The 20,101-nt window shown below is 44.4% G+C and overlaps 2 protein-coding genes across 2 annotated transcripts in view; one reads left to right on the forward strand and one right to left on the reverse strand.

Moving 5' to 3' along the window:
• The window catches only part of LOC120021297 (low-density lipoprotein receptor-related protein 1-like), a 191,575-nt gene that overhangs the window by 41,724 nt on the left and 129,750 nt on the right, over nucleotides 1-20,101 (reverse strand). The window contains exons 33-43 of the mRNA XM_038964998.1: nucleotides 10,907-11,001; nucleotides 10,657-10,806; nucleotides 10,294-10,434; nucleotides 10,003-10,128; nucleotides 8,105-8,236; nucleotides 7,744-7,878; nucleotides 6,850-6,979; nucleotides 5,875-6,001; nucleotides 5,635-5,786; nucleotides 5,156-5,280; nucleotides 4,540-4,914 (exon numbers count right to left, since the gene is read on the reverse strand). Of these exons, the coding sequence (XP_038820926.1) occupies nucleotides 4,540-4,914; nucleotides 5,156-5,280; nucleotides 5,635-5,786; nucleotides 5,875-6,001; nucleotides 6,850-6,979; nucleotides 7,744-7,878; nucleotides 8,105-8,236; nucleotides 10,003-10,128; nucleotides 10,294-10,434; nucleotides 10,657-10,806; nucleotides 10,907-11,001 (1,688 nt within the window). The remainder of the gene's footprint in view (nucleotides 1-4,539; nucleotides 4,915-5,155; nucleotides 5,281-5,634; nucleotides 5,787-5,874; nucleotides 6,002-6,849; nucleotides 6,980-7,743; nucleotides 7,879-8,104; nucleotides 8,237-10,002; nucleotides 10,129-10,293; nucleotides 10,435-10,656; nucleotides 10,807-10,906; nucleotides 11,002-20,101) is intronic.
• LOC120061757 (delta-type opioid receptor) lies at nucleotides 1,437-3,925 on the forward strand. Its single transcript, XM_039011624.1, has one exon. The coding sequence runs from the start codon at nucleotides 2,387-2,389 to the stop codon at nucleotides 3,395-3,397; it is 1,011 nt and encodes a 336-aa protein (XP_038867552.1). The 5' UTR covers nucleotides 1,437-2,386; the 3' UTR covers nucleotides 3,398-3,925.

Here is a 20,101-nt window from a genome sequence, read left to right on the forward strand (position 1 = left end):
GAAAGCCCAGGTGTGCGACGTTAAAACAATTCCCTCTGGTTTCCCACTCTCATAAATCAACGCTTTAAAAAATGGATGAAGTGCAACACTAAATCTGCTCCCTCAATTCCCTCTTTCCTCGGTGCTTTTAATAAATCATCGGACTGCAAGGCTCTACACTTTCCTATCCTCGTTTCCCCTCTCCTCACACCTTTTAATGCTGGCTTCCCCATCTGTGTATCGCTGCTGTATAGGCCCATCTCTGTCCTGTAAGCTGACTGCAGCAGTTGAAGTTTACAAAGGAGCTGAATTTACGAGCTTGTGGTAAATGTAGAGTTCACCCTCTTATCCTGAGCTTCACACACACACACACACACACACACACACACACACACACACACACACACACACACACACACACACACACACACACAACAACAGATACACATAGGTGTCATTTCATGTCATTTCAGCCAGCCATGTCACCCACCATCTCAGATGGTTCTGAAATTGTTTATGTAGTTAGAAACTGATAAGATTAGCATTCCTGAAACATTATCTTGTTGTATATTGCTTCTTCAACCTTTGTAATGTATTCCATGTGAACCTGGTGATGGGTTTATTCCCCTCTTCAGATAAATTAGCCATTGAAGTCGCTATACCATAAATGAGTGTTAAAATACCAAGTTTCACCTACTAGATGTCACTGTTCCTGCTACAGCCACCACACCCTCTGGTCCATTATGTTTATTCAACGGCTCACAACATATTCTTTGCAACTTTGGGTGGAAAACCAATTGCTTTTTGCTCATGGAAATAAATTGTGATTAAGCAGCAGCTCCATACTACTTTGTTGGGGTGGGATTGGCGTGGGTGGCTATTCACAATTGTATTGTATTCCTCATGTCTTACTCATTGTTAGGAAGAATTATGGTCCAAATGGGATGTTAGGTACTATATTTATTGAATATGATATGAATCCTATAAATTAAAATGGCAAATTTGGGTGCAAACAATTCGTTTCATTTCTCAGAGATCAAATTATATTTAAACAATGTTCCAGGAATGCTAACTCTTATCTGTTTTCTAACAACAGAAACAATTTCAGAACAATCTGAGATGGGTGTCGAAATCCTCTTTCTTGTGCTTTTTGAGGTGGAATGACACACGCATACTAACACACGCACACACAGAGTTTTATTGCACTTAACCCTGGTGTGATAACAGACCACAACACTCTAGCTGAGTGTTTGCTCTCAGGGCAAAGGTAAACAATTACCCTGATTTCTCAAGTTTGAAGTTGTAATGTCACATGCACAAGTACAGAGTGTGGCTGTGTGTGTGTGTGTGTGTCAAACTCTGTGAAAGGCTTTGATTGTCCTGAACAGGTCCTCCCATTGACAAAAGACCAACCCATCTCCCTCTTGCGTTGGCACTGTCAAAGCCATACAGTACAGAGCAGTCCAGAGTTCACATGTTATTTACTGTGATTCACCTCTTTCTTCAAGCCCATATACCTGCCTCTCCTACAGCACTCTGCTTCTCTCCCTCTATCTCTCCAGAGATTCCTTCCTGTGGGCTTTGAATAGGCAGACTGTCGATGACTTAGCAGTAGAAGACTGATTGAGGCGTCATGCAGAGGCTTTCTGATGTGAGCTGACAGGATACAGAGCCATCCAGAGAGTTTAGACCCAGCCGGCCACCACTGTCAGACGGACATAGTCCTGGGGAGAGACTGAGAGCCCGGCGGCTAGCTGGATGCTAAATCAATAGCATCGCAAACGTCAACAGAGGGGGGCTGATGTCTATGTTCTCTCCTTTCTTTGGAGGGACTAGGACAAAGGTAGAGCTGATTGGCAGGACTAGAAAGGCTTGATTGGAATTGTGGGAGACCTCAATCACGTGACTGGTAACAGTCACTCATCAGTAGTCTTTCAAAGGACAATTTTTGGAAAGGTAAACACTTCGGAAGAAAAAAAACTACACACTTTTCTACCGTGAGTTTCTGGACTATGGCGAGGAAAATACTGAGCGAGACAAACCCATCGAATCCTAACTGACAGGAGGGCAACTTCAGAGTGGTTATGGTCAGAAGAATTAACTTTGAGAACCTATGTAATGTCAAATCTGCTGAATGTTCCTGTTGATGGCACACCTTAGTGTTATCGACTCTCCGTTTCAATAATAATTCCCACACGCATTGTTATCAGTGGCTAGTTGATCAGTCATAAGCAGAAGCCTAGTTTTTACAGCCGGTAGATATCGACCCATGGGAGTGTCATCTTGCTGCTAGGATTTTGCTGCTAGGATTTTGTCTCATCAGTCATCACTGCTTCACTGTATCAACTCTAGGCTCAGTGTAAGGACTAAGGAGTAGCCCCTTTAAGCTGGTCTGTCTGTCCTCTCCATGGCAGATAATGGATCTGTGTGGAGTAATGACAGTGGTTCTGGTGACGAGGAGACTGGGGTCGGCAGTGTGGAGCTGGTCCTGGTTCTAGTGATGGATGTCCTGATCCTGGTGCTGGGTGTGACGGGGCACTCCCTGGTGATGGTCATCCTGTGTGGTCGTCGTAGAAGAAGGGCAGGTCCGAGGGGTCAACACAACCAGGGGAACATGACAGGGACAGGGACAGACACCCTCCTGCTGGCCCTGAGTGCGGCCGACCTTCTCCTCCTCTCCATGCTGCCCTTCCACACCGTCGCCATAGCGATGCAGCACTGGCCCTTCGGGGACTTCCTGTGTCGGCTGGTGAGCTTCCTGGGCGCCGCCTGCTCCTCGGCTAGTGCCTTCACGCTGGCCGCCCTGGCCGTGACGCGGTATCTGACCGTGGTGGAGCCAACCCAGGCCTACCGCCTTCTTACTCCTCGCCGCGTGGCGCTGACCTCCGCTGCTCTCTGGCTTCCCGCTTGTGCCCTGGCTGCCCCACAGCTGGCCTTCCGCTCTGTGGGTGCCCGGCGCATCGCCCCCGACAGCCTGGCCTGCTTCAACTTCCTGTCGCACAACGGCCAGCTGGCCTATGGAGCCTGCCAATTCTTGCTGTCCTTCGCCCTGCCACTGGGCGTCATCGCTGTGGCCTACGGCGGGATCTACGTGTTCCTGTGGCGGAGTCGGAGGGACAGCCGAGCGCCCCAGGTGGAGCGATACCAACGGAAGGTGACCCAGACTTCGGCCCTGCTGGTGCTGGCCTTTACCCTGTGCTGGTTGCCCTCCTACGGCCTGACCTTTGCCCTCCTGGGGGGAGGCAGCCATGGGGCCACGGGGTCATCACCCCGCTTCGGGCCCTTCAGCGTGTTCGCCCGCATCACGGCCACCTCCTCTACCGTGGCCAACCCCATCCTCTACGTCCTCATGTCCCAGAAGTTCAGACAGGACCTGCTGGAGCTGGGTCGCAGAGGTGCCATGGTTGGGGGTCAGTAACCGTGACAACAGACAACTATACAAGACTTGTGGACATGTATCTAAATCTCTAAGGTTAAGCTGTGTGTCCATGACAAACTGGATGTGGGCTGAACATCTGTTGTCTGAGAGCTTGTGGGAAGAACGAAAAGAAGTGTCATAATAACATCTCTACAGGACTAAACTACAAAACCATTTCCACCCAAATCTCACTGCTACTCCAGTACACAACTATCACACTAAGCTGTGGTAAAAAGCTCAAGCTCCAAGGTTCAATTGAGGGACAGCACTTGAAGTAAAGAGCCTCCCCACTGTGAGACAACAGTCTAAAAGGAGGATCTGAACACTGAGAATCAAAGGCCTCTGTCTAGAGGGCCTCCTGGGACATGGCAAAGAACATAGACATCCGGGAGAAATACATTTATGCTTGTAAAAAAAAACAAGCGAAAGCTTTAGAGGATGTGAGCTCTTTTACACATTAATACCATTCTACAGCGATTGTTGTTTCTTTCTGCTATGTTCTTCTGAGATAAAGAGAATGAAGGTCTAGCTGTGCCTCAATCTGGTTTATGTTGTTGTGTACAGTGTGTTCCCAAACTGAGGTAGATATGAAAGCTTTCCACTTTGTTTTCCAGACTCTCAGAAATAATAGTTGGCCACTAGGTTTTCCTGCCATGTATCAGTTGGAGGTCCAAAACAAGTTTTGTTTTGAGCCCCGGCTGTTTCTTCCTGGAGAATGCTACCCATTGGGGGGGGGGGGGTCTGCCACCAAATAGGGTTTGTTCTTAGTGAAGGAGGAGGAGGAGAGGAGGATGAAAGATGCTGCTTAATGAATGGGAGGGAGAGAGAGCCGTCTAACAGAGGGAAAATGTTTTAGCACATTTCTCAAACTTCAGCCAAATAACATAACTAGTGCTTACCTACATTCACTTGGCCTTATCAATTAGCATTGAAAACAGAGTAAATCAATGGATTATGGGTTATGAGGGAAAAGAGGACATGGGTTGCTATAGGATTAGGGGGATGATAACAGATCAAATAAAAAAATGTTTTAAAATAAAATGTTTATCACATACACAGATTACAGCAGGTATAAAAGGTGCAGCGAAATGCTTATTTTGATTGGATGAATAAGAGAGGAGAGAGGAGGGTGAGTAACTTACTTTCCACCAGTGTCTTGCGGTCCGAGCCATCATCATTGATCTGCTGGATGTTTCCAAAGTGGATGTCACTAAAGAAGATGCGATTGGCTCCTTTCCCTCCTCCTCCACGGTAGTCAAACGTCAGAGCTATAACGTTCTTCATGTGTTCAGGATCCTCAAACGGTTTTATAGGAGCATTTAGGTTCTCTTCATCCGATAGGTGAACGCTCTTTAGAATGGTCCGTTCCGAGTAGAGTAGGTAGCCGTCGTAGTCACGGCAACCCCGTCCGTCCTCGGCCAACATGCCGTGAGCACAGGCACATGTACGTTCTGCGTTGCCACGGAAAAGACACAGTTGCTGGCAGCCGCCGTTGTTATCCTTACACACATTCGTTCCTGTGTATAGGGGAAACATATTTAATATTCACTGTAGATATTTTTTTCCCTCTCAATAAAATCGGCAGATAATTCAAATATGAAACATTTGAAAAATATCACATTAAATGGTATTCTGAATAAAATCTTTAATGGGTTTGGGGATCTCAAATAATTGTATTACCAAACTTTACAGCATTACTGCCCCTATAAATCATCTCTGAGTAGACTCTCTAAACGAACACATCCACACACTGCCCACCTTGCTGCCTGGCCCGGTTGAACACTTTGATGTCTTTGAGCTGTACTCCGATGCCAGTGCGCAGAGGCACAGAATCTGTAGCGTTGTCTTTGCTGCCCCTCTTTATGGAGCCATTGGCATGAGTCCTGATACAGGCCAGACAGAGAGAGAGAGAGACATGACATCAGGGAGAGAGAGACGGACTAAGTAAAAGAAGGAGTGAGGGAGACACCGGCTGAGAAGGAAGGTGAAAGATGAGTGAGAAAGACGGAGTGAATAAATTAGTTGACATTAAATACATGCTGGAAAGAATGTCAGAAAGAGCGAAAGAGACATGACATCAGTGCAGAAAGAGAAAGGGTGAGGGAGACAACAGCTGAGAAGCAAGGTGACAGATTATGGCGAGAGGGAGTGAATTCCTTCTAGACAATGAATAGGTGGAAGAGTGAATGTCAGAGAGAGAGAGGGAGAGAGAGATAGAGAGAGAGATAGAGACATACCTGTCACTCCAATAGATGTATTTCTCAAACACAGAGACAGAGAACATGTCCATGTTGTTGTTAGCCAGCACCACCTCTCTGTTCTCTCCGGTCTCCAGGTTGATACGCTCTATCTTGTCTGTACGAGCGTCACACCAGTACAGAAGACCCTCCTGCACACACATATCAGGACAGGGAGTTCAGTTTGTGTGTGTTGTGGTGGTTATTTGTCTGTGTGTTTGTGTGGGTGTTATACTGTACCCGGTAGTCTATGGAGATGCCATTAGGCCAGCTGATGCTGACGTTGACTAGTACAGCTCTCTGAGACCCGTCCAGACGAGACCTCTCGATCCGTGGGTACTGACCCCACTCTGTCCAGAACAGGTACCTGTACACACGCACACACACATACATAGAGAGAGCATAAGAGTGAGGTCACTTTCCCCTTATTGAGGTGACTAAACTACTTGGAGTAACCCTGGATTGTGAACGGTCATGGTCAAAACCTATTGATACGACAGTAGCTAAGATGGGGAGAAGTCTGTCCATCATAAAGCGCTGCTCTGCCTTCTTAACAACAATATCAACAAGGCAGGTCCTACAGGCCCTAGTTTTGTCGTTCCTGGACTATTGTTCAGTCGTGTGGTCAGGTGCCAGAAAGAGGGACTTTGGAAAATTACTATGGTCTCAAAACTGGGCAGTACAGCTGGCCCTTAATGATATGCATGTCAATCTCTCATGGCTCAAAGTGGAGGAGAGATTGACTTCATCATTACTTGTTTTTGTAAGAAGTGTTGACAAGCTGAATGCACCGAGGTGTCTATTTAAACTACTAGCACACAGCTTAGACACCCATGCATATCCCACAAGACATGTCACCAGAGGTCTCTTCACAGTCCCCAAATCCAGAACAGACTATGGGAGGCACACAGTACTACATAGAGCCATGACTACATGGAACTCTATTCCACATCAGGTAACACCTTATGGAACAGCAGGGACTGTGAAGAGACACACACACGGGTACAACCACAAGTGCTAGTACACGCACTCTACATACACCTACATTGTAATTCTGTTGTATGGTGGTATTATACTATGTGCATTGTAGATATGTAGTGGTGTAATAATGTTAATATGATGTTCTGTTTTATCTTTTGCATTAATGTGTTTGGACCCCAGGAAAAGTAGCTGCTGCCTTGGCAGCAGAGGTCAACCCCCCTCCCCCATGCTCACCCCTTTTCTGGGTGGACAGTGATGGCGCGGGGCTTGTCCAGGCCCTGGGAGATGACCACGTAGCGGAAGGAGCCGTTGAGTCTGGCCACCTCAATCACATCAAAGCCCTGGTCAGTCCAGTAGATGTTCCCTATGGAGGGACAGAGCACCAACACAAAATACAACAGCAATACAAACCACTCACACTTTTACTACAGTGTATTTTAAACAATCAACATGCTTTACAGTACAACAACATTAATGGGATCAACCAGAAGAGTCTAACTGATAAAGTAGTTCCGTGGAAGGTTACTGTAGGTTTTGGGATAAATAAAGTTCTATACATTTTCACTGTATATGACACCTAATACAACTAGGCAAATGGATAATGCTGCCGTGTTGTTGTGTTGGTGTTAACAGGGTTTCCCAGCGTAACCTCAGAGGGCTGATGGGATGCTGCAGTGTTCATTACTCATCCTGCAGTAAGGCTTCGCTCTGTACGCACCCATGTCATGTGACCTGGGCTATACAGGCACCTATCTGGGCTATAGAGGCACCTATCTATCTGGGCTTCTTCCCATCTCCTCGGTCTAACCCTCTTCCTCTTTCTCCTCCTTTGTAAGCTTCTCCCTCCCTCTGACTGTATTTCTCTCCCTGGCCTTCTCTCTCCCTCCCTTCCCTTGCATAGGTGAAGATGTGATCAGAATGAGTCTCATCTCTCTTCTGTAAGGCTGCGAAGCGTGTCAGCCATGAGTCTGTGTGTGTGTGTGTGTGTGTGTGTGTGTGTGTGTGTGTGTGTGTGTGTGTGTGTGTGTGTGTGTGTGTGTGTGTGTGTGTGTGTGTGTGTGTGTGTGTGTGTGTACAGTCTGTACATGTGCGCGTATGAGTCTGCATGCATGTGTGAGCGCGCCTCACCAGCGATCCAGTCCACAGCGATGCCCTCCACTCTGCCGATGCCGTTAGTGACCACATCTTCTCTCCAGGTCTGGTCTCTCTTAGCTCTGCTGATGGTGCTTAGGCCCATGTCCACCCAGTAGATCGTATCATTGTCTGGAGGGGAGAGGAGAGCCATCAGTACAGAACAGTAGATCTACTATACCCATTATACTCATTCATTAACATGTTCATGTGGAATGCACCTATTATACTGGCTAGATTCAGCATATTTTCATGACAAGATATTTTTCATCACTACCGATCTAAAATAAACTCGATTTTGGTTTTCTATAGTGTTTGAAAACCCCTCCCTCCAAGGTGTGTGTATGTGTGTCCCTACCTGCATGGAAGTCTATGCCCACAGCCAGGGAGGTGCCCGACACTGGCACCAGAGCATCTGACTTGTCCGAGGGGTCCAGGGGGATGCCACGGATGCCCTCATGAACAGAGTAGAGCAGGAAGGAGCCCACTCCTGAGACCGAGGGAAACATTACCCAAAGTTTATCTCTGGACACACTAAGAGGTCAGTGGCAGTACAAAACATGGAATATTTCCAGATGAAAACAAATTAATGATTATGAGATTATAAACTCATCTCACTGTCAACTGTGTTTATTTTCAGCAAACGTAACATGTGTAAATATTTGTATGAACATAACAAGATTCAACAACTGAGACATAAACTGAACAAGTTCTACAGACATGTGACTAAAAGAAATGGAATAATGTATTCCCTGAACAAAGGGGGGGGGGGATCAAAATCAAAAGTAACAATCAGTATCTGATGTGGCCACCAGCTGCATTAAGTACTGCAGTGCATCTCCTCCTCATGGACTGCATCCGAATTGCAAGTTCTTGCTGTGAGATGTTACTCCACTCTTCCACCAAGGCACCTGCAAGTTCCCGGACATTTCTGGGGGGGAACGGCCCTAGCCCTCACCATCCAATCCAACAGGTCCCAGACGTGCTCAATGGGATTGAGATCCGGGCTCTTCGCTGGCTATGGCAGAACACTGACATTCCTGTCTTGCAGGAAATCACGCACAGAACGAGCAGTATGGCTGGTGGCATTGTCATGCTGGAGGGTCATGTCAGGATGAGCCTGCAGGAAGGGTACCACATGAAGGAGGAGGATGTCCTCCCTGTAACACACAGTGTTGAGATTGCCTGCAATGACAACAAGCTCAGTCCGGTGTGACACACCGCCCCAGACCATGACGGACCCTCCACCTCCAAATCGATCCCGCTGCAGGGTACAGACCTCGGTGTAACGCTCATTCCTTCGACGATAAACGCCAATCCGACCATCACCCCTGGTGAGACAAAACCGCGACTCGTCAGTGAAGAGCACTTTTTGCCAGTCCTGTCTGGTCCAGTGACGGTGGGTTTGTGCCCATAGGTGACGTTGTTGCCGGTGACATCTGGTGAGAACCTGCCTTACAACAGGCCTACAAGCCCTCAGTCCAGCCTCTCTCAGCCTATTGCGGACAGTCTGCGCACTGATGGAGGGATTGTGCATTCCTGGTGTAACTCGGGCAGTTGTTGTTGCCATCCTGTACCTGTCCCGCAGGTGTGATGTTCGAATGTACCAATCCTGTGCAGGTGTTGTTACATGTGGTCTGTCACTGCGAGGACAATCAGCTGTCCGTCATGTCTCCCTGTAGCGCTGTCTTAGGCATCTCACAGTACGGACATAGCAATTTATTGCCCTGGCCACATCTGCAGGCCTCATGCCTCCTTGCAGCATGCCCAAGGCACGTTCACTCAGATGAGCATGGACCCTGGGCATCTTTCTTTTGGTGTTTTTCCAGAGTCAGTAGAAAGGCCTCTTTAGTGTCCCAAGTTTTCATAACTGTGACCTTAATTGCCTACCGTCTGTAAGCTGTTAGTGTCTTAACGACCATTCCACAGGTGTATGTTCATTAATTGTTTATGGTTCATTGAACAAGCATGGGGAACAGTGTTTAAACCCTTTACAATGAAGATCTGTGAAGTTATTTGGATTTTTACGAATTATTTTTGAAAGACAGGGTTCTGAAAAAGGGACGTTTCTTTTTTTGCTGAGTTTATTATATTAATCTTGGTTTTGCTAAATATAGCACATCCAAATGTAACTTGTGTTTGTTTGACTAAAAACTGAAGTAATGTTTTGTTTCCATGACTGCAAGACCAGGCATCTATGACCTTTCAAATATCAGAATAAAGATCCAAACAAAATGTTCACGGTGTGTGTCTTACCCTCGCAGGACTGTTGTCCACTCCTGAGGCTGTATCCAGCGGTACACATGCAGGCTCGTGTGGTGGGGGAGGTGGGCAGGCACAGCTGGGAACAGTCTCCATTGCTATTACTGCACAGATTGGTGCCTGGAAACACAACGCACAAAAACACAAACAAACATGCTCACATAGATTAAAATGGTTATTTCTAATTTATAGCTACCATGGTGCCCAAGCATGATGTACACTCTCACATACCCACACCCACACCCACACCCACACCCACACCCACACGCAAACACACACAAACACCTTTCTGCACGGTCTCGTTGTAGATCTTCAAGTGCATCATGGCTGAGGTGCTGTTTCTCAGGACCTTCCAGTTCCCTCCGTCACGCTTGTCACAGGTTCCTATCTGGTCAGTCCCCTGGTCCGCCCACCATAGCTTGTCCCCTACACACAACAGCCAATCACAACATGACATCATTTCATCTCTTCACACAAGTGGGCCAATCAAAATGACCCATCGTACTCATACTATGATCACACAAAGAACCGATGTTGAGACCCACTGTAGCTCCCTTTCTGAGTATTCAAACTCTTCGGGACAGAACGCTAAAGGCAGCTAGGAGGCAGAATGTACAGTCCTAGTGAGAGTGGAGCCATGTTACATACCCATGATGGCCAGAGCTGTGGCCTTGGTCAGTTTGCCCTTGACCCCCTCCAGAACCTCCAGACCCGAACCATCCAGCTTACAGCGGCTGATGGTGCTGTTCCCTGAGCTGACCCAGTACAACTGCTCTGTGTCAAAGTCTATGGACAGACCTGGAGACAGACAGGGAGAGGGAGGAACATTATGGCTGTATCCCAAATTGCAATGTATTCCTTATATATAGTACACAATTTTTTCCCCAGAGCCACTCACCCACTGGGCCTTTCTGATTGGTGAAGAGGACACTGCGGTTGCTGCCGTCTGTGTTTGCCATGCTGATGTTGTCTCCATCTGTCCAGTACAGCTTCCTGGAACACAGAGAGAGAGAGAGAGAGAGAGAGACAGAATATCAATACATCATGCTACTGAAAGCACTAGAAGTGACAAGACCTGCCGTTCGTTCGCCTGGATAGCGCCTAACAGTGTGCTATCATTAAAACTATTTGTGAAAACTATTTATTCTGTTTTCACACACAATTAGACAACACCCATCACAACAACGTTCATACTTATTTTTTTATAAGTGAGAAAGGAATTGTTTAAAACTAGCAAAACCATCAACAGCTACACATGTGGAGCTCCCATATGGAATATTTATCTACTGAACATCTCCTTGACAGATGTAAATGTATGTAGTTATATATCTAGTTTACAATCTATGTAAAAACGTGCCCTGTGTTTTAACAGCAGCATCTTTCATTGGGTATAAAGTACAGGAGCCAGTTTTTATTGCAGGGTAAAGGCTAGCTTAGAACAGTGTGTGTGGATGTTGATTGGGTTAGGCCAAGCAGAAAACATGTCAGTGGGGATGGGCTAGTGTAGAGTCCTGCAGCAATTGAGATTCACTGCATTCAAATTTAATGCCCCATAAATGGCTTCTCTTTCTCGCCATTCATTTCTCTGAAATTCTCTCTCTCCCTCCCTCTCCCTCACAGAGGCATATGTAGGCTACACACAAAATTGGGCTGAAACAAACTCATAAAAAACAAACACGTACAGAAACACATGCAATCAGAATTCACAGATGAATTGGCCCACATGGAAAACTAGAAACATAGAAACTGTAAATGATGTGGTAACAGGACATACACTTATTTCCATGACAGAATGAAAAAGCAATTTTGGACTGACCAATGTAGACATTTTCAAATGTATCGCAAAATTTCGGCGTGAAAGCTTTTGGACATCAGTGCAATGTTGAGGGAATCCCATTTCAGTCAGAATAATATACTCATATGATAAGATATACAAAATCTTGCAGAGAGCCTATCCAACTGACAATCTCTTAGAAAAAAATATTAACTATTGGAACCAAGACTTAAAAATAACTGATATTGGCACAAGATGAAGGGGGTTTTGGAAAATAACGAACAAAATTACAGTTGTACACTAAATCAAGTATAAACTAATGTATAGGATGTATTATACAAGAGACAAAATTCACAAATTCTACAGCACAACGGCAGAGTTATGTCTTAAGTGTAAAACTAACAATGACTTAATAATTCATGCCTTCTGGGAGTGCTATGAAGTCAAAAAGTTATGGGCGTACTTAGAAAGTTAGTTGTCAGAAGTTTTACAATGTAAATTTACTTTTAATTCGTCTGACTGCATATTTCAAAACATGGCATATGAGGGTGTGGGGAGATACCCAATGGGTTGGACAATATCATTTCCGTCACTTATTTTGAAGTAGCTATTACTTAAATACCGGAAGTCAAATGATACTCCAACGTTAAGAAAATGGAAGAATCAAATTATTTATAATTTTAATGTTTGGCAGCGATTACAGCATTGAGTCTTCTGGGTATGACCCTACAAGCATGGCACACCTGTATTTGGGGACTTTCTCCAACTCTTCTCTGCGGATTCTTTCGATCTCTGTCAGGTTAAATGGGGAGTGATGCTACACAGCTATTTCCAGGTCTCTCCAGAGATGTTGGATTGGGTTTAAGTCCAGGCTCTGGCTGGGCCACTCAAGAACATTCAGAGACTTGTCCTGAAGCCACTCCTGCATTGTCTTGGCTGTGTGCTTAGGGTTGTTGTCCTGTTGGAAGGTGAATCTTCACCCCAGTCTGAGGTCCTGAGCGTTCTGGAGCAGGTTTTCATCAACAATTTCTCTGTACTTTGCTCCGTTCATCTTTCCCTTGATCCTAGTCTCCCAGTTCCTGCCGCTGAAAAACATCCCTACAGACTGATGCTGCCATCATGATTCAGCTTAGGGATGGTGCCAGGTTTCCTCCAGACGTGACGCTTTGCATTAAGGCCAAATAGTTCAATATTGGTTTCATCAGACCAGAGAATCCTGTTTGTGCCTTTTGGCAAACTCCAAGCGGGCCTTCACGTGCCTTTTATTGAGGACTGGCTTCCGTCTGGCCACTACCATAAAGGCCTGATTGGTGGAGTGCTGAAAAGATGGTTGTCCTTCTGGAAAATTCTCCACAGAGGAGCTCTAGAGCTCTGTCAGAGTGACAATCAGGTTCTTGGTCACATCCCTGACCAAGGCCCTTCTCCCCCGATTGCTCAGTTTGGCCGGACGGCCAGCTCTAGGAAGAGTCTTGGTGGTTCCAAACTTCTTCCATTTAAGAATGATGGAGGCCACTGTTCTTGGGGACATTCAATGCTGCATAAATGTTTTGGTACAATTCCCCAGATCTGTGCCTCAGCACAATCCTGTCTCGGAGCTCTACAGACAATTCCTTCGACCTCATAGCTTGGTTTTCGCTCTGACACGCACGGTCAACTGTGGGACCTTAAATAGACAGGTGTGTGCCTTTCCAAATCATATCCAATCAATTGAATTTACCACAGGTGGACTCCAAACAAGTTGTAGAAACATCTCAAGGATGATCAATGGAAACAGGATGCACCTGAGCTCAATTTCAAGTCTCATAGCAAAGGGTCTGAATACTTATGTAAATAAGGTATCTGTTTTTTATTTTTAATACATTTGCCAAAAAAAATCAAAAAAACTGTTTTTGCTTTGTCATTATGGGGTATTGTGAGGAATTAAATGTATTTAATCCATTTTAGAATAAGGCTGTGATGTAAAAAAAATTGGAAAAGTCAAGGGGTCTAAATACATTCTGAAGGAACTGTATGTAAATGTTAAGATGTCTATTGTTTTTTATTATTATTAGTTTTTTTAGGGGTAGATCAGCTTTAGTGTTGCAGATATTGTGGCTTCCATCAATGTTATAACAGTTCCAGTCAAATGTTGACACCTACTCATTCCAGGGTTTTTCTTTATTTTTACTATTTTCTAGTGAAGACATCAACACTTTGAGATAACGCATATGGAATCATGTAGTAACCAAAAAAATTTGTTAAACAAATCAAAATATATTTTATATTTGAGATTCTTCAAAGTAGCCACCCTTTGCCTTGACAGCTTTGCACACTCTTGACAGTCTCTCAAACAGCTTCATGAGGTAGTCACCTGGAGTGCAGTTCAACAACAGCTCAAATAAGCAAAGAGAAATGACAGTCCATCATTCCTTTAAGACAGGGGTGTCAAACTCATTCCACGGAGGGCCGAGTGTCTGCAGGTTTTTGGTTTTTCCTTTCAATAAAGCCCTAGACAACCAGGTGTGGGGAGTTCCTAACTAATTAGTGATGTTAATTCATCAATCAAGTACAAGGGAGGAGCGAAAACCCGCAGACACTCGGCCCTCCGTGGAATGAGTTTGACACCTGTGCTTTAAGACATGAAGGTCAGTCAATGGAGAACATTTCAAGAACTTTGAACGTTTCTTCAAGTGCAGTGGCAAAAACCATCAAGCGCTATGATGAAACTGGCTCTCATGATGACCGCCACAGGAAAGGAAGACCCAGAGTTACCTCTGCTGCAGAGGATAAGTTCATTAGAGTTACCAGCCTCAGAAATTGCAGCTGAGTTCAAGTAACAGGCACGTCTCAACATCAACTGTTCAGAGCAGACTGCGTGAATCAGGCATTCATGGTCGAATTGCTGTAAAGAAACCACTACTAAACGACACCAATAATAAGAAGAGACTTGCTTGGGCCAAGAAACACAAGCAATGGACATTAGACCAGTGGAAATCTGTCCTTTGGTCTGAAGAGTCCAAATTTCAGATTTTTGGTTGCAACGGATGATCTCCGCATGTGTGGTTCCCACCGTGAAGCATGGAGGTGGAGGTGTGATGGTGCTTTGCTGACACTGTCTGATTTATTTAGAATTCAAGGCACACTTAACCAGCATGGCTACCACAGCATTCTGCAGCGATACCCCATCCCATCTGGTTTGCTCTTAGTGGGACTATCATTTGTTTTTCAACAGGACAATGACCCAACACAGCCTGGAGGTGTGTAAGGGCTATTTGACCAAGAAGGAGAGTGATGGAGTGCTGCATCAGATGACCTGGCCCCCACATTCACCGGACCTCAAGCAGAGTGAAGGAAAAGCAGCCAACAAGTGCTCAGCATATGTGGGAACTCTTCAAGACTGTTCAAAAAGCATTCCAGGTGAAGCTGGTTGAGAGAATACCAAGAGTGTGCAAAGCTGTGTGAAGTGTGCAAGGCTATTTGAAGAATCTCAAATATAAAATATTTGATTTGATCAACACTTTTTTGCTTACTACATGATTCCATATGTGTTATTTCATAGTTTTGATGTCTTCACTATTATTCTACTATGTAGAAAATAGTAAATAAATAAAAACCCTTGAATGAGTAGGTGTTCTAAAACGTTTGACCGGTAGTGTACATATAAAATATATTGTTTCATATATTTTCCATTATTATATTCCCCTAACCCTACCACCTCTCCCCTATTGGAGTAAACTAATTGACAACAACACCAAGGCCTCTACTTCCAGCTTATACACTATATACATTTCACAAACACAGTATATTTAGTTTGTTTTTAGTCCCATGAGCCTTCAGCTACCTTCAACTCCTCCCATCTTTCTCTGAAGACCATCCAGTTTCGATTTTTATTTGCTATATATTTTTCACTGTGCTGTTTCACAATGTTCTGAACCTTTTACAGACAGTATAAGTTTACATGCGTTCTTGTTAGTCCCACCCTTCAGCTCCACTCAACCCCTCCCATCTGTTCGCCATCTCAACTGTGCTGTGACGTTTCACAAAAGTTCTGAACCTTTCTATTCTCATAGTTCCTACAGAATGTAAATTAAAAAGAAACATTTTTGCTACGAGTATTATTATATTACTGATCGATTGACTATGACTTTTTACATCACAGCTCCAGGTAAATATTGTAATTCTTCAGACATTCCTGAACCTGCGACCAAAAACAAGCTTTGGACAGTACCAAAACAAATGATCTAATGATTGTCTCTTCGCAGCAAAATCTGCAGAGCTGGGATGGTTGTATCCCCCATATAACATTCTATTGGTTGCAAGAATTTTGTATAATAATTTAAATTGAAAAACTCAAACGTCGTTTTGTGTATCAGTTCATGTGCCATGGAATCTATTTGGCACAGCTGTACATTTTTTGGTCCTTAAATGAAACTGGTAGACTTATATTTATCACCATTTTCTTTAACCAATTTTAGTCTTTAATGCAGGGCCAACAGACAAGTTCCTTACTTTTTCCCCCTTCCACTTGCCTCTTAACTCGAAATGACACAACGACAAGGTTCCAGTTTAACAAAGTTTACTATACTATATGAACACACTACAAGGTAGCCATTACACTCCAGGCTAGGTCCAACAACGACAAGACTTCCTGCGCATGCGCACTCTTGACTGAGTGATAGCCCCGTAATAACAGAAATATAGGGATACTTAAAACATGAACTTAACAATCTCCCCCTTTTCTTTAAAGACAAATAAAACATCAACAACATAGTTAAATGTCCAAGTATTATTCAAGATCCCCATTACAAATGGGTTGTGTGACAGTTCTTATTTGTATTACTCAAGCTGCCACTTTCCATTACTGAGAGCCTGTAGGAGCGAGAGCCTGTAGGAGCACAAGACCGGATGCTCCTTTTTTAGTCAGACAGTCAGCAAGCTGTTCCTTTGTGGTCGACCACAGAATCCGCTGGATTCTCTGTGCTTGAATAAATTCCTTGATGCTGCTAATCTCAAAGTCTTTTCTCTGTGACAGACTTGGTTGACTTCACAGCATCAACTAATGAGTAGTTGTCAGTGACACAAACTACAGGTAGGAAGTGCCGTTTTGTCCCACCAGTGATAACCTAGCGAAGCATCATGGAAGACAACTAGTTTCAAAGAGTCATCTTTTCCAACATGCTGAAACTTAAAAGTCACTTGTTGTGATTTCAGTTTACGAACAACTTTGTTTGCCTCATGAATGGTTTGTACAGTAGCGTGTTTTGTGTTAGATGCCAAGTTGCAACCATCAAACCAGGTCTACTCTGTCTCGCAGCCCATAAAATTTGTCCCATCTTTGACCTCAATTGACCATCTTCAATTCCACAGAGGGGAATTCCTTTGTACGGCTCTTGAAGAATCCATGTGGATAGGTTGAAGATTCTTGATATAGCTCTCCTGTTGCATCAGTATTTTTCCATCAACTGTAATAAACTCTATGCCAACATAACAAAAATGATCATGCTCCTCACGGCCAACCTAGAAAACAGCTTTGAGGTGTGGAATCACAGTTGAATCAAAGGTCTGTGAGCCACCCCAGATAAAGTCATCAACATGACAGGCAAGTACTCCAGTCACATTGCAGTCTTGATCAAGCCAATAGAAGACTGCAGGATCCACTTGTGACATTTTTCCACCTGTATTCAGCATTGTTGCCTTGACTTTGTTGTACCAGTAGAGTGATCCATCTGCCAGTCCATACACACACTTTTTTATTTTCCACAGTGTTCCTTCGCTTTTAGCTTCGGGCGGAGGTCGGATGTGAATGTCCCTTGACAGCTCTGTTCCCTGCAAAAATCCAGATTTGATGTCTATGGAATTAAGTTTCCATTTTTTCTGGCAGATCACTGACATCAGCAATCTGAGTGACTCTGAGGCGCATGTCGGTGAGTCTTTTGGGAGTTCTTTAGCAGCCAGCTCCTCAAAACCTCTAGCCACTAGACGTGCTTTGGGCACTATTCCAGTTAAGGATTCTTTAAGGGTACACACCCACCTTGTTGAGACGCACTTTTGGCCAATGTCTTTGACTTCCTCAAACACTCCATTTTTCCTCCAATTACTGAGCTCATCTAGCTTAGCTGAGTCAAATGACACGTCCTTTGTTTCAAGTACATCATCATTTTGAATGTCATTGTTTTTCTCGATTTTCCATTGGTTCAATTCTGATATTATCTACAAGTGGCAGGTCAGCTGACCCTGTTGTACCAGAAAGTGTAGCTGGTTCAGAGTACTGCAAGTTGTACCAGTTCTTGTGTTTTGCTTTTCCTGCTCGTCCAATGACGGTTGCTGTATGTGGAATACCACTTTCTCTGTCCGTGTATTTAACAGTTTGTCCAGTTTTCAGATTGGAACAACCATGTTCTCTTAACACATGTGGCTGTTGAATGTTTTCCTCATTTGAACGCTCAACAGTATTACCTGTGGCATGGTTGAAGGTCTCTGCTCCATTTCCTGTGTTAGTTTCGGTGTCCATATCATCGGATGCGACATCTGGTAGGTTTGTGTCTGTTACTGTGTCCTTTTTGTCATTTTCATTAGGAGACTGATTCTCAGCAACAGCCCCTCTATCTTGTTGATCATTTACTTTCCGCAATCTTGAGTGATGCACCCTGACAATCATGCCTCCGTGCCTCACAAATATCACCACACCATCTTGACCAATGACTACTCCCGGTCCTTTCCACTCTTGACAGTCAACTCGTTTGTAGTACACTTTGTTTCCAGTTTCGTACTTCTCATCATCATTATTCCCTGAACTGCTGAGTAACTTCTGATGTCTGTTAACTGTATCATGTCCAAACTGTTTGTAAAGCTTTAACAATACTTTGTGTTTTTCTTTAGTGCTCATGTTCTCTGTGACTGTCAGAATCTTCATGTGCTCTGTGTCAGTCAGAATCTCATTTTTGCATGGACTCTGTGTGATGTCTTTGTCTAAAATGTTTACACAATAGTGGCCTGAGGTAGTAAGTTCAAGAGTCACTGGTTGTTTAAACATCACTGCCTTGTCATTTTTTATGTCTAGTACAGCCTCTGCCTTCTTGAGGGAAGCTTTGCTTAATAGTAAGGGGATATCTGTAGGGACCACCTCTGTTTCAATGTGACACTTAGTCTGACCAATTTTTGCTGGTATCTTAACTCTCTTGGTAGAATGGACAATTCTCCCGTCTCCAAATTTGAAAGCTCTGTTGCTTGGTGTGTCAATCATATTTTGTACTTCTTTCATATTTAGTTCACTGACATAGCTATCAAGCCATTTTGCACCACACACTGTCCGTGTACATGCAGTATCAATCACAGCAGATCCTAAGGATTCAACTATAAAAATCTCAGTATCAGAAGCAGATTCATTTGAAAACAGTGTAATGTTACACTGCTCTATCTCTGTGTTTACATTTTCCTCTGTTAGTTTAACTTGTTCATTTTTATGAGGACAGTCTTTAACCCAATGGTAAGTGCTTTGACAAATTGCACATTTCGATCTCCTTCCATATTTGTCCAGTGGATTTGTGCCGGGAAATGGCGCCCTCTTCTGGTTGTCTTGAGAATGTGACTTGTTGGCGCCTTTTCTGTGCTGCTCGGTGTAATATGCTGCGTCACTCACTTGCATTCCATCTGTTATTGGCGCGACAGACGTCTTCTCACCAAATATTCTTTTTAGTGCCGACTTCATAGATGCAAAAGTCAGCACAGTACAAGCAGTCAAAGCCAACTGTTTCTCCCTACCATCTAGACAAGCAGTGTCTAGCAACTTGAACCCTAACACTGCATCTGGGAGAACCATGTCGTACTTGCGCATTCTATTGTACCTCTGTTCGAAATCAATGATGTAGTCTGCCATTGCAACCGAAATATCTCTCGTAACACTGTCAAAGTTTGAATATGCCTCGTAGGCACGGTCATTCTCTTCTTTGAGAAATACAGAATCCAGTGCTGTGATCAAAGTTCCCATACCGTCATCCTTGTTCAAATCCTCAACGGATATTTCCAGTGCTGTATCTCTCGCTCTTCCCTCGAGCGATAATACCACCGCAAGTGCTTGCTTTTTCGCGTCCAGATTAGTAACGCGTGTCCAGATTCCCAGTTCATTTTTCCAACTTTCGTACGACCTCTTCTCGTCGAAGCGAGGTGGCACGTTGTAGTTAGAAGCCATCCTCTGCTACCAATGTTAACTCGAAATGACACAACGACAAGGTTCCAGTTTAACAAAGTTTACTCTACTATATGAACACACTACAAGGTAGCCATTACACTCCAGGCTAGGTCCAACAACGACAAGACTTCCTGCGCATGCTCACTCTTGAC

This window comes from Salvelinus namaycush, chromosome 2 (assembly GCF_016432855.1).
Source record: "Salvelinus namaycush isolate Seneca chromosome 2, SaNama_1.0, whole genome shotgun sequence".
NCBI classification, from domain to species: domain Eukaryota; kingdom Metazoa; phylum Chordata; class Actinopteri; order Salmoniformes; family Salmonidae; genus Salvelinus; species Salvelinus namaycush.

What these genes read in the sequence shown, in the direction of transcription:
- LOC120061757 (XM_039011624.1), top strand. Translation starts at nt 2,387, where the DNA reads ATGGCAGATAATGGATCTGTGTGGAGTAATGACAGTGGTTCTGGTGAC.